The sequence below is a fragment of the Caretta caretta genome, chromosome 3 (assembly GCF_965140235.1).
Source record: "Caretta caretta isolate rCarCar2 chromosome 3, rCarCar1.hap1, whole genome shotgun sequence".
NCBI classification, from domain to species: Eukaryota; Metazoa; Chordata; order Testudines; family Cheloniidae; genus Caretta; species Caretta caretta.
In genome coordinates this window covers 174,471,766-174,486,344 of record NC_134208.1, presented here as the reverse complement: position 1 = coordinate 174,486,344, position 14,579 = coordinate 174,471,766, and the positions used below count along the sequence as shown (strand labels likewise).

General features: G+C 38.3%; 1 protein-coding gene across 3 annotated transcripts in view; it reads right to left on the bottom strand.

Moving 5' to 3' along the window:
* Positions 1-14,579, bottom strand: part of LOC125633563 (endogenous retrovirus group K member 11 Pol protein) — a 56,520-nt gene that overhangs the window by 29,539 nt on the left and 12,402 nt on the right. For all 3 annotated transcript variants that reach the window (XM_075127139.1, XM_075127140.1, XM_048843007.2), the window contains exon 3: positions 2,885-2,986. Coding sequence is in view for 1 of the 3 variants with exons in the window: in XM_048843007.2 (XP_048698964.2) it covers positions 2,885-2,986 (102 nt within the window). In the remaining 2 variants the exon portion in view is untranslated. The remainder of the gene's footprint in view (positions 1-2,884; positions 2,987-14,579) is intronic.

The following is a 14,579-nucleotide window of genomic DNA, read 5'->3' as shown; positions in this document are numbered from 1 at the left end:
TTTTTCATGTTGCTTTCAGCTATTGATTTGATGACACTGTGGGTGGTTTTAGAGAATTCTCAAATTGGGTATTGAAGAATTGAGGCATACCAAAATAAAAATAAAAATCAGTGATTCCTCTTGAAAATCTGACTTTAATAACTCTGTGCTTCAGTATTCCCATTTATAAAATGTGGACAATGCTTGCCTACATTACCAAGACATTGTGAAGCTAAATGTATTATTGTTTGTAAAGTGCATTTACAGCCTCAAATGGAAAGGGCTATAGAAATGCAAATCAGAAGTGCAAGAGTCTCCTGTAGCTATTCTCCTCAGACAATTGTTCATCTGGGAAGACTGATGTACTACTCTTGCATTTATATAAAAAGGAATACTGATTTAAAAAAAATACAAAGAAAGCTGCTTATTGCCTTTAATTGCTAAATAATATGATGCCCTCACAAAACTCAATTTTTGCAAACAATAAGAAATTAAATTGAAACAACAACAGTTACAGCTACAGTGGGCCTCTACTAAGATGTGCCTGAACAGAATACTTTCATCACATTGGCATCGGTTACTTTATCACAGAACCACATGTTGTTGTCTACTCTTCTTGGCAGTAAAATATGTATAAGCTTGTAAAGGTTTTTTTTTTTTTAAATGCACAAGTTACAAGAAAAATACATAGCACAAGACATTATCTGCTGGCTTTTTATTTCTGATATCTAGGTTTGAATTCTGTTTACAGAATCATAGATATGTAGGGTTAGAAGTCATCTAGTCCAGACCCCTGTTCTGAGCCAGGACCAAGTAAACCTAAACCATCCCTGACAGGTGATTGTGCAACCTGTTCTTAAAAACTTCCAGTGACTGAGATTCTTTACAACCTCCCTTGGAAGCCTATTCCAGAGCTTAACTACCCTTATAGTTAGAAAGATTTCCTAATATATAAGCTTAAAGCTTCCTTGCTGCATACTTATTACCTCTGGTTCTAGCTTAGCGGACATGGAGAACAATGGATCCCCCACCTCTTTATAATAGCCCTTAACATATTTGAAGACTTATCAGGTCCTTCCTCAGTTTTTTCTCTCAACACTAAACATGCCCAGTTTTTTTAATCTTTCCTCACAGGTCAGGTTTTCTAACTCTTTCATCATTTTTGTTGCCTCTGCTGGACTCTCTCCAATTTGTCCACATCTTTCCTAAACTGTGGCACCCAGAATTGGACACAGTACTCCAGATGAGGCCTTACCACTGCCAAGTTCAGGGGACAATTACCTCCCATGTCTTATGACACTCCTGTTAATACACCCCAGAATAATATTAGCCTTTGGTGCAACCACATCAAATTGTTGACTCATACTCCATTTGTGATCCACTATAACCCCCACGTCCTTTTCAGTACTACTGCCACCTAGCTAGTTATTCCTTATTTTGTACTTGTGCATTTAATTTTTCCTTTGTAAGTGAGATATTTTGTACTTCCTCCTTTTTTTTAATTTCATCTTATTGATTTCAGACCAATTCTCCAATTTGTCTAGGTCATTTTAAATTCTAATCCCAGCCTCCAAAGTGCTTGCAACACCTCCCAGCTTGCTGTCATCTGCACATTTAATAATCATCCCATCCACTCCATTATCCAAGTCATTAATGAAAACATTGAACAGAATCAGATTCAGGACTGACCCGAGGGAGATACGTCCTCCCAGTTTGACAGTGAACCATTGATAACTATTCTTTGAGTATGGTATTTCAACCAGTTGTGTACCCACATTATAGTAATTTAATCTACTAGACCACATTTCCCTATTTTGTTTATGAGAATGTCATGTGGGACTGTGTTAAAAGTCTAGCTAACATCAAGATATAGCATGGCTACTGCTCCCCCCATCCACTATGTAACTTGCATTGGCAATAGTTTATAGAGTAGACATGGCCTTTGTCTATTTCTGGCTATTCCTTCTTTCACATTACCCTGCACACCTGTCAACCTTTTCATTGATGTTCACCAAGTGCTTTCACTCTGTTTCAAAAAGTCTCTTGAAGAACCATCTGTTCCAGAAAGTATACCAGCTATAGACCCCACTTTTTTGTTTGTTCGGTATTGTACTGACTCATACCAAAAGGTTTTATGACCTCTGGGGCAGGGACACTGTTTCTATCCATTATACCATGCCATGAACTTCCTTAGTGCTATATACATAAATAATGCTCTACTGCATAATAATGTATTAAAGTTAAGCCACATCTAGCTATTGCTGTTTGAAATAAAAAGAGAAAAACAGTATACTTAAGATCAAAGATTAATCATCTTAATCTGATATTTATTGAAATGACCTACAATACTAGTCATTGTTGACAAGAGGACTGGATAACTCATTATCTATCACCTTTAGATTAATGCTTAAGATCTGGTCCAGGTTTAGTATGGACTAGAAATGGGTCTAAGTCAGTGTTGCAATCTAGACTTGAATTCACATTTAAAATTTTGGGGTGTTCCAGTTCAGGCTCCCTGTAGAGCAGTAGGACCAAACTGAAAAGTTCACATCCATACCACGTCAGGATCCAGAGCTAGAGCTTCACCATGGTTCAAAGCTGGTGGTTTTGGATCCAATGTTCCAGGCCAGGCTTTTCTCTAGGCGTAACCAAAATAATAGCCCCAGTACATTTCCTACTGGGCATGTATCTATGCCATAAAAAAGAAGCCTGTCTTCTCTCCACATGCCTCTTCTTCCCTCAATTTGGTGCCTACCTTGGCAAACTGAGAAATGCCACAAACTGGCATAGAGGCTGAAGTAAGTCTTCCCCTTAGAAATGGTCTCCAGAGCAAGGTTGAGGCACATTGGCAGAGAAACTCACTCGAAGGGCCAACTTTGAAAAACACAGATATATATGCACTTACCAGATTTGCAAATGCAGCTCCATAGTTTCAGATGCAGCTGACTGCACAAGCAGATACATATTCTGATGCAAAACTCTGAAGTCGTTTTTTGAAAATTTGGCCCTTAAAAACAGTTTAAAAAATCATAACCATTTCTGTACCTAACAATTGATATAAAAATAAACATTTAAGTCGAAGTCTTGTTTTCATCTAATTTCTTAATATTCTGTAGAACTTCTAAATGATACATTATGCTTGAATAAAAATAAACGAATTACACAAAGTATAATACTGAAAAAGCACTCTATCACATTAATTGTTGACATGTGATTTGTAAGTATAAAGAGGAGACATTTTTCCTGCAGCTGCACTGACTTGTTTCCCCCCTTTGGCAAAGAAGCAACTCATAGAAAGTTCATGAGCTTACTTGCAATTTTCCACCCCAGGTTCACTGTCCTGTGGGGTTCTGAGCATAGCTATTAGGCTTGCAAATGAATCTTGTAGTGGGGAGAAAACAAACCTTGGAAATTGCACAACTGGAAATTCAATCTTTTGTAAGGCCAGTAAGGAGCAGAGGTGCTGAAATGACATCAGGGAAATGGACTAAGTCCCAAAGTAACCTCATTTAAAAGAGCCTAATATATATATATACACACCACTGTGAATAGCATGGTAAGTGTTTAACAGGATGAGCAGAAAGCCTGATGGTATTTATCTCTACTTCCCACACAAGTATCCATTTTCTAGATCTATAACTTTTGCTCATTCATCTGTCCAGAAGGGAGGCAAGGCAATTTGATCAAAAGTTGAGATTTACACCCAGTCTTCAGTTACTTGTAGGCCAGTGTATGAACAATGAAGACCAATTTAGTAAACATAAATTAATGTGAATAACGTGTTCATGAATTTCAATAAACCCTGATCTAGATTGGGCCTCTAGGTGCTACTATAATACAAATAATAAAGAATAATAAAAAAATGTCTGGCTGCATGTATTTAGTTTATTGTTATATGTACATAAGAACAGCCATATTAGGTCAGACCAATGGTCTATCTAGCTTACTATGCTGTCTTTTGACAGTGGCCAATGCCAGGTGCTTCAGAGAAATGAACAGAACAAGTAACCATCAAGCGATCCATCCCGTCACCCATTCCCAGCTTCTAGCAAACAGAGGCTAAGGACACCCATCCCTGCCCATCGCCATTGATGGACCTATCCTCCATGAATTTATCTAGTTCTTTTTTTAGTCTTGGCCTTCATAACATCCTCTGGCAAAGAGTTCCACAGGTTGACTGTGTGCTGTGTGAAGAAATACTTCCTTTTGTTTGTTTTAAACCCGATGCCTATTAATTTACTTGGTGACTCCTAGTTCTTGTGTTATAGGAAGAAATAAATAACACTTCCTTATTTACTTTCTCCACACCAGTCATGATTGTATAGACCTCTATTATATCCCCTCTTAATGGTATTTTTTCCAAGCTGAACAGTCCCAGTCTTATTAATGTATCCTCATATGGAAGCTGTTCCATACCCCTAATCATTTCTGTTGTCCTTTTCTGTATCTTTTCCAATTCCAATATATCTTTTTTGAGTTGGGGTGAACACAACTGCATGCAGTATTCAAGATGTGGGCATACCGTGTTTTATATAAAGGCAATATGGTATTTTCTGTCTTATTAGCTATCCCTTTCCTAATGATTCCCCCAACATTTTGTTAGCTTTTTTGACTGCCACTGCACATTGAGTGAATGTTTTCAGAGAACTATCCATGATGACTCCAAGATCTCTTTCTTGAGTGATAACAGCTAATTTAGACCTCATCATTTTATATGTATAGTATTGTTTTACATGTATATGTACAAATCAATTATCCAATTAAAAAATTTACTACACTAGGCCATAATTTGGAGTTGTGATACTTTGAAGAACACTGAGTCTATAACTTATGAATATCTTACTTTCATCTATATATGTATTTTTAATTTATAGAAGATAAATACTTATTAATAATCTTCATCTTATTTTTTAATCATCACTTGTAAGTGAGCACCATAGGATGGAAATTACTATAGAATGTTCTGAACTGTGTGCTGGTTAGGTAAAGTATATAATATTGCCAGATTATTTTTGTATTAAATCACAAATACATGTATCCTGTTAAATTGTAAGGTGTGTAGTTATATAAATACACACACAGAGTATTTCTTGTACATGTGGTATACAAAGAAGATGGCCACGCTGTTTGAATCTATCCATTTCATTCAAATACTGTTACACTAAAGCTTTGTTGTCCAGCATGCTGGGGGAATGTGGGGTGCTGGTAAGTGAAAAATTCCAGTTAACTAAGAGGGATGGAGTTTGGATGCAGGAGAGGGCTCAGGGCTGGGGGTTGGGATGCAGGGGGGGAGGGGGGTGCCGGGCACAAACTCTGGGACGGAGTTTGGGTGTAGGAGAAACTCAGGGCAGGGGGTTGGGGCGCAGGGTGCTGGATCCGGGCGCCGGTCACCTTGGGCAGCTCTCCCCAAGCAGCGACATGTCCGTCCGCGGGCGCTGCCCCCGCAGCTCTCATTGTTTAAAAATTAGATCAACCTAGCTACATTACTCAGAGTTGTGAAAAACTGTCAGTGGAAGAATTCTTCCATCAAGATAGCTGCCATCTCTCAGGGAGTTGGAGAGTAACTACATCAACAGAAAAAACCCTTCCCTCAATGTAGGAAGAGACTACACTACAGAGCTACATCGGCACAGCTGCAGCGCTGTGGGTATACTGCTGGAGTTGCTGTAGTACGGATTTACCCAGAGAGATGCTTTTATTTGCTACTGGAACTGCTTAGGAAATCAACACCTACTGATGAACAGGATGGCAAATGTGATCATTTAATTCAATAATAGTTGTTCTGTTCATGTTCTTATACTTGCCCATTACCAAGGTGTGTGCAGGAGTGTGTCCTTTTCTCTCCCCTCTATTGAGAGGTCACTTAAATGAGCTGGCAGCAAAAGTACCAAAAAAATAATGTATGATAGATGGAAATCTTTCTGATTTATACTGCAGATTTGTCCTCTCCAGAGTCCTCCATTTCAGGAATTAGTAGGGAAGCCAATAGAGAATCAGAAGAAAATTGAGAGTACTGTACCATTATTTATATTACTGTGGCACCCAGAGGCCAAAACACACTGTACAAATATGTAGTGAGATCAGTCCTTTCCCCAAAGAGCTTACATTCTAAACAGAAAAGACTGACAGAGGGTGGGAAGGGAAAACTAGCTCTGGTTCAAGGACTTCACTAGCTGAGTTGAGAAAGATTCTTTAGTACTCTCTTTGCTAGAACTGATCACTTCCATTCTCCGACATCCCAGCTCTCACTCATTCACTAAAATCTGGCTAGCCAGCAAGTCCAAAATCAAACACCTGTTCCACTTTGTATTCACACTTGTATTTGTGTCAATGAAGACCCATCTGCAGAGTACATTGAATGCCAGCTGTGTTACTCATGATACGTTTGGGAAGGGGAGTCCTTTAAAGAGAGAGATGCTGCAAACCAATTAAAGAAATCTAGTTTTCTTTTGTTTTGCTCTCCTTTAAATCTCTTCTCTGGTCCTCATTTTTGTGTGCCATGGATGGGCAATAAAGGCTGATGAAACCTTATAACGTGCCACCGCAGGCCCTCATTTTTGAATAATTAACTTGGCACCATACCAGTGCTTAAGAGCCTTAGTGGTCTTGAGGCCTAAATAAAAGGCCAGGAAATGGCAATAATAGCCAAAATGGAAATGGCAATAATAGCCAAAATGTTTGTGGTTTTGTTTTTGTCTGTGTTAATATTCACACCTCCTTTCTCTTTCCTTCCCCCATGCTGTTTAGGTTACATTTCTTTTGGTCATGGGAAAGAAGATTATGACTGAGCTGGGAACTGAAGGGAATACAGTAAAGTACTCTAAAAGGGAAGGGGGAATATTTATGTCCCTGCTGGTTAAAGCAAGCAGCAATTGACCAAACATGCTTGTCATCTATACTCAGCTGTTACAGGATGGGTGAAAGGCCCTCTGTTGCCTCATTGCATTTCCCACATGACATTCCCTTTCCTTCACAGATTCCATCCCTTGCCTCAATTATGACTGTCATCTGGTCCCTCAGGCTGCTCTCTGGACTACATCCAATTGATCCACTATTTATTTTTCTTTTATTTCTGGCTGCTCTGCTGTTGTATTTTTCTTTGCATTATGAATTGCATGGAGGATTTCACAAAAAAAAAATCAACCTAAGCTCAGGAAAATTTAAAATAAAAACCCAGCCACTGCAAACTAGCCATTGCAAATTTTCCAAAATTTCTCAGCTTTACATTTAGTCTACTTTAATGTTATTAAGCATTACATCTCTTTTTTTCCCCCAGTAGCGCTGGATGACAGTGACTTTCAACCTCAGTGGCATCTACTGCAAAGAGTAAGTCAGGTAGCAACTGGTTTCAGCTGAAGTCTACAGTGATTCCTGCTGGCATTGCAAAGCTTCCTTTAATTCACATGGGGCTTAAAAAGCACTGAGATGGCAGAGATTGTTGTGGCAGAAACAACTGGAAAATGTCCTGAGATTGAAACACAGACATATTAACATCACCCTTGTGGATGCTAATGACTTGCACTTTAAAATGCCAGAGGCTCATAGTGCCAGCTAAAACAAAGAAAAAACACATTTTTAGTCTCCAAAGACCTTAGATCTTTCCAAACTCTCAGGGCAAATTCAGCCATAATGTATTTTTGCAGTAGAGCAGGGCAGCTCATGCATGCCACTGGGGGAATCATTGCCCAGAGTTGCTGTAGGCAGTGTATTCGGTATAGCTAAATAAAACAGCAGCTGAAAACCTTTGAGAGATTAAACTAGTAATGATGCATTCTATAATGCAATGCAATCAAATCTAAACAGTTTCAAGGCAGGAAGCTTATCTTACTGACATTAGGCAACCCTCATCTTTCTCACTGTAATGTATTTAAGTGGCCAAATCAACAAAAGGATTTCCAAAGGAGCTTTGCAATTTACATTGACAGATAATTACAAAAATATTTTTAATCTGTTGATAAATTACTAGTGTCTCATATGGACATTTCCAAAAGAGGAATTAAAAGAAAGAGTCATAGTGGTAGCAGCACATTGGAAGCTTTCTAAAATTGTAAAAGTTTAAAGAGCACAGAAGAGAAACAGGAAGAGGTAAAGGGAGGTAGGAGGGGAAGAAGGAGAAAAGCAGAGAATGTAAAGAAGAGCAGGATAAGAATTGGAAGCAAATTTATGGAGAACAAGGAAAGAGATTGCATTGAGTGGGAATAGAGATTTAGGGGTGGAGAATACATATAGGCCAAATTCATCCCAGGTGCAAAACCCATGAAATTTAACAGTGATCGACAAAGGTAGAAAAAGTGAGTTTGTTCTCTTTTTTCTTCTTGATAATATATAAAAAGAGCCCTACAAGGATTTAAAAAACAAAATTAACATGGCTGCTTGGTTTTTTACATTAAAAATGTAAGTCACACCTACTCTGTCCTTCCTGAAAGACACTATGGATGACTGGAGAACCTGCAGGATTATGATATCAGTTACCATTCAAGTGAAATCTGATTAATTTAGAAAGGGAAAATGATTTATATTCAGACTGTTTAAAACTATTTGGTTGTTGTTAGCATTTATTCAATACGGACGCCTGAGGAATATGTAGGAGAAAAGATTTTACATTTCAGTCATCAAATTCAAGGGATGGGAAAATCTACAATCCATATTTGAGACCTTCACAAGGAGACCCCTACACTTCTGAGAGGGAAGAAATAGGAAAAACATCTCATGATTTTTCTTTCCAAGTTACATTTAAGGCACATGGCCTTTTGATAGAATGTGTATGCAGTCAAGTGGGAAGAGATGGTAAAAGCAAAGAGGCACAGAAGATAAAAATGCAGCGAGATCTAGAAAAATGTGTTATATAAAGTTTGTCTGTCTGCAAATGTTCATAAATAAAGAAGGTTTTTTAGTAAGAGAAAGAAAGTTACTCAATGAACATCTAGGCTTTTATCCTATAAACATTTACACATATGTTTAACTTTATACACTTGAGTAGTGCTGGTATAGTTAAGCACAAGTGTGTTTGCAGGATAGTCACCAAAATTATCATGAGGCTAGGCAGAAGAAAGAAAAATGCCTTATAAAGTTTATAGACAAAAGTTAGAATGCCCCCCACACACAAAAAAACCCACCCCAAAACTATTGAAGTAACATATTGAACAACATTTTAAAGGGTAAAAAGAAAAAACCACTACTCTTCTTGACATTTATGCAAGTAGCAAACAGACAGACAAGGAGACAGCAGGGCTGCTGAAGGCTGACGTTTGGAAAATAAGTGACAAAGATGACTTTGCTGGGACGATAACTGTAACAGGCTGGCTGGGTTCTTCTGCTGATTTATCCCATGAGTGGTACTGGAACCCAACTGGGAAATCCTGTTGATTCAGTGTGAGAGTTGTAGCTTAACTCCACCCTGCATGTAAAAGGAGTGGAAATGTCCCTCTAGGCAGAAGTAAGTAGTTACTCTTAAGGGAAGGATAATTGCTAAGTCAGCAAAGGTGAGTTGAGTTGGAATTTGCTTCATGTACAAATAGGTTGTTAAGTCAAATTCCAGGAATAGGGTGAGTTCTGACTATACAATGAGTTCTATGGTTCAATTAGGATGGAAACACCATGTGTTCACACAAATATAGTTTCTATTTGTCTTCAAATAAGAAATGTACCCTGCTATCCAAGACTGAAATATATCTTTGCTGGAAAAAATGAAATACTATATGATTTTACTATTGAACTGGAGGAAGTATATTAGTTTAGACAACTGTAATTATTAATAACCTGATCCCTGTATTCCTTGCATACCCTGAACTCCCACTGACATTACCTTCAAGTCAAAGCAGATCAACGTGGGCCCACAATACAGCACTGGGCTAGCCTGAGCTGCCACCCAAGCTGCTACATCTACACTCCTATTTTTTAAAGTGCTGGCTTGAGTAGAGCTAGCCCAAGTCTGTCTACCCATGCTGGGAGACTTGTCTCCAGCTGCAGTGTAGGCATAAAGGCCTGGGCTACACTGGGGGCGGGTGTCAAATTAAGATACGCAACTTCAGCCACGCTCTTTGCGTAGCTGAAGTCGAAGTATCTTAGTTCGACTTACCTGGCTGTCCTCACGGCGGCGAGTCGACCGCGGTGGCTCCCCCATCGACTCTGCTTACTCCTCCTGCTGAGGTGCAGTACAGGCGTCGATTTGGGGATCGATTTATCGCATCTAGAGAAGATGCGAAAAATCGATCCCCAATAGACCGATCTGGTGGGTAGTGGAGATGTGGCCTAAGGGAATAGGCAGTTATTACCCCTTTTCAACCCGCATTCCAGTTGGGAATAGGCACTGATGATGGAGGCTGAAATCTTGTTTATTTACAAGGAATGTATGAAGTCCTGCTTCTCCGAATGCAGGAGGAGCCAAAGGCAAAGGGAGTAGGGCCTAGAACCACAAAAGTATTTAGGCTCTTTTCAAGGGAACTTAGGAGCCTAAATATCTTTGTGGATCTGGACTTAGTTTCTTACCTTACAGGCCCAAGCTTCTTTGCAGCCAGCACCCTGACCTAGAACCTCTCTAAATTTCTCTCAGGGTCACGCCCTGTTTACAGACTTTTGCTCTTGCTTTGTCTCTCTCTGCTCTCTGCCATCCCCTCCACTTTCCCAAACAATACTCAGCAAAAATCTCTCATGCACACAGTCCAATGCTCCAGGGCAGGTTCACATAAAATAATCCTTTTGTGTTTGGTGGAGGATTGCAATTAATTTATCCTTACTGTTCATGCCCATCAATCTCAAAGAGGTTTTAAATAGGGCTGTCAATTAATCACAGTTAATTCACCCGATTAGCTCAAAAAAATTAATCGCGATTAATCACATTGTTAAACAATAGAATACCAATTGAAATTTATTAAATATTTTGGATGTTTTTCTACAGTTTCAAATATATTGATTTCTATTACAACAAAGAATACAAAGTGTACCGTTTCAGAGGGGTAGCCGTGTTAGTCTGGATCTGTAACAGCGGCAAAGAGTCCTGTGGCACCTTATAGATGAACAGACGTATTGGAGCATGAGCTTCCGTGGGTGAATACCCACTTCGTTGGATGCATCTTCATTTTTGCATCCAACGAAGAGGATATTCACCCACGAAAGCTCATGCTCCAATATGTCTGTTAGTCTATAAGGTGCCACAGGACTCTTTGCCGCTTTTAAAGTGTACAGTGATCACTTTATATTATTATTTTTATTACAAATATTTGCACTCTAAAAATGATAAACAAAAGAAATAGTATTTTTCAAGTACTATAGTGCAATCTTTTTATCCTGAGAGTGTAACTTACAAATGCAGATTTTTTTTGTTACATAACTGCTATAAAAAACAAAACAATGTAAAACTTTAGAGCCTACAGTCCATTCAGTCCTACTTCTTGTTCAGCTTATCGCTTAGACAAACAAGTTTTTTTACATTTTCAGGAGATGTTGCTGCCTGCTTCTTATTTACGTCACCTGAAAATGAGAACAGGTGTTCACATTGCACTTTTGTAGCTGGCGTTGCAAGGTATTTACATGCCAGATATGCTAAGCATTCGTATGCCCCTTCGTGATTTGGCCACCATTCCAGAGGACATGCTTCCATGCTGATGATGCTCGTTAAAAAATAATGCGTTAATTATATTTGTGACTGAACTCCTTGGGGGAGAACTGTATGTCTTCAGCTCTATTTTACCCGCATTCTGCCATATATTTCATGTTACAGCAGTCTCGGATGATGACCCAGCACATATTCGTTTTAAGAACACTTTCACAGCAGATTTAAGAAAACACAAAGAAAATACCAATATCAGATTTCTAAAAATAGCTACAGCACTCCACCCAAGGTTTAAGAATCTGAAGTGCCTTCCAAAATCTGAGAGGGATGAGGTATGGAGCATGCTTTCAGAAGTCTTAAAAGAGCAACATTCCGATGCGGAAACTATAGAACCTGAACCACCAAAAGAGAAAATCAACCTTCTGCTGGTGGCATTTGACTCAGATGATGAAAATGAACATGCATTGGTCCACTCTGCTTTGGATCGTTATCGAGCAGAACCCATCATCAGCATGGATGTATATCCTATGGAATGGTGGTTGAAGATGAAGGGACATATGAATCTTTAGCACATCCAGTACATAAATATCTTATAATGCCGGCTACAACAGTGCCATGCGAACACCCGTTCTCACTTTCAGGTGACATTGTAAACAAGAAGCAGGCGGCATTATCTCCTGTAAATTGTAACCAAATTTGGTTGTCTGAGTGATTGGCTGAAGTAGGACTGAGTGTACTTGTAGGCTCTAAAGTTTTACTCTGTTTTATTTTTCAGTGCAATTATTTTTTGTGCATAATTCTACATTTGTAAGTTCAATTTTCATGATAAAGAGATTGCACAACAGTACTTGTATGAGGTGAATTGAAAAATACTATTTCTTTTGGTGTTCACAGCAAATATTTGTAATATAAAATGAATATAAAGTGAGAGAGATATACTTTGTATGCTGTGTTGTAATTGAAATAAATATATTTGAAAATGTAGAAAACATCTAAAAATATTTAAATAAATGGTATTCTCTTATTGTATAATAGCGCAATTAATCATTCGATTAATTGCAATTAATTTTTTTAATTGCTTGACAGCCCTACTTATTTTTAAAAGAGAGCATCCCACAAGGTTTTATTCAGTGTACAAAATAATAATATTTTGTAGTGCATCATATAATCCTTTGTTTGATTTACTGCTGAAATATGGGATTTGAATAGGCACCAAATAAGCAGCATTTTCATTGATGCCTCATATCCCTGATCAAGTCACATTTTATCCCATATTTCAGCAATAATAAAGTAAAGGATCATACAGTATGTGATAGTTGTTACAAGGTACAAGATTAATTCATGAATTATTAAAAATACCATCTATCTTTGTGCTTATTTCTGATTTTGATTAACCTATTTTTTAAAGCCATGGCCTAATGATAAAAACAAATTAAGTATACCCTTGAGTCTTTGCTTGGCATAAAATACCATATTGAAATACCTTTGTAGTAATTTATTCAGCAATTTGAAAAACAGCTATGTTCGTTGTTCCACTATTAAAACAAAAACAACATTTTCCCTCTCTGCTTTCCTAGGATAACTTCAGAAGGGCATTGGAAATCAAATTATGTTTGGCTGCTATTTTATCTTGATTTATCCAGACCCAATCTGCCCTATGGGAAACACTTAAACATCACAGCCTTCACACATTACAGCACTGGGAAAATACGAACAACACAACCCATGTTTCTGGAACAGGTGATTCTCTCGAGTCAGCTGACACCCACTCTTGTCGTTCACTAGAAAGCTAGTGATTGTGAGCTTATGAAAGAATGGTTTGATAGGTCACTGCAGTGTTTAAGAATCACCTGTCTTACAATAAATTCATGCTTAACAGATAATAAGAATCTAAGGGATACACAGAAACCAAGAGAGAGCCTGATCTGCTTGTTTAGAGAGTCTGGAATTCCACACATCAGTTAAACTCGATGTAAAAAATACAATCACAGATGTTGTGAGACTGATTCATTAGACGTGCTTTTTTGAGAAGACACATACACAGCCTGATTTAAAATTAAACATGAAAATCAAAGCTTAAAAAAAATCATGGCTCTGACAAACTGAGAAAGGCCAGGAAACTGAAAGTTAAGGCTGACACTCTGCCCCTAAATTATATTGTTGTGTGTGTGGTTCGGGGGCAGGGCACAAACAGGAAAGAACCACCCTGTTTTTGACATAACTAGACCCGCTAAATCGACCCCCGGTGGATCAATTGCTGCAGCATCAATCCACGGTAACTATAAACATGCCCAAAGTGTCCAGATGCCTATCTCACGATTAAGTCCCAGTGGGATCCTCAAACTAGGTGGAAATAGGCATTCTCCTGCCTATCTTAACTGAGGGGCCAGATCCAGTAGACTGGAGGAGGATGGGGTGGTAGGTGGTTAAAGTGGAGAATTAGGCACCTACATCCTTTTATGGATCTATGCTTTAGTATCTGTTCTTGACTCCAATGGGCTTTAGATCAGGTCTTTACAGAGCATTTATCACTGCAGTATCTGAATGCCTAAAATAAATTTTAGAAGTGAGCTATGTTTGAATCTGTGTAAACTCGACAATTTGAATCACAGCCTTAAATTTGAGGTTCCAAGTTATCTCTAGGTTTGTCTTAAATCCAAATTTTTTAACAGGCCTTTATGGCCACAGGGAAACATATTTGGCAGAAAAAATCTGCTGGAGTGCTGACTGAGTGGAGACATGAACATATTAGAACTGTTGCCCCAGAGCAAATGCAAGTTTGCAAATCAATTTCAGTTATAATTCTTTTTCTTGCTAAACTCACAATTTTCCAATTTTATTTTCCTTTGGGTCTGAAATGTTCTGTGCTTGATCTCAGCCAAAAGGGGAAGGGTGTGTGAAAGCTTGAAGGAAATCTATTACCTGTTTAATTACAGATGGCTGAGAAAAAAGTTTTGAAACTGGTAAAACTATATCATCTTACTATTGCTAGACAAATTGTTGAACTTTGAAACATGGCACTCCTCATAGGAGAGCATGTCCACAATTA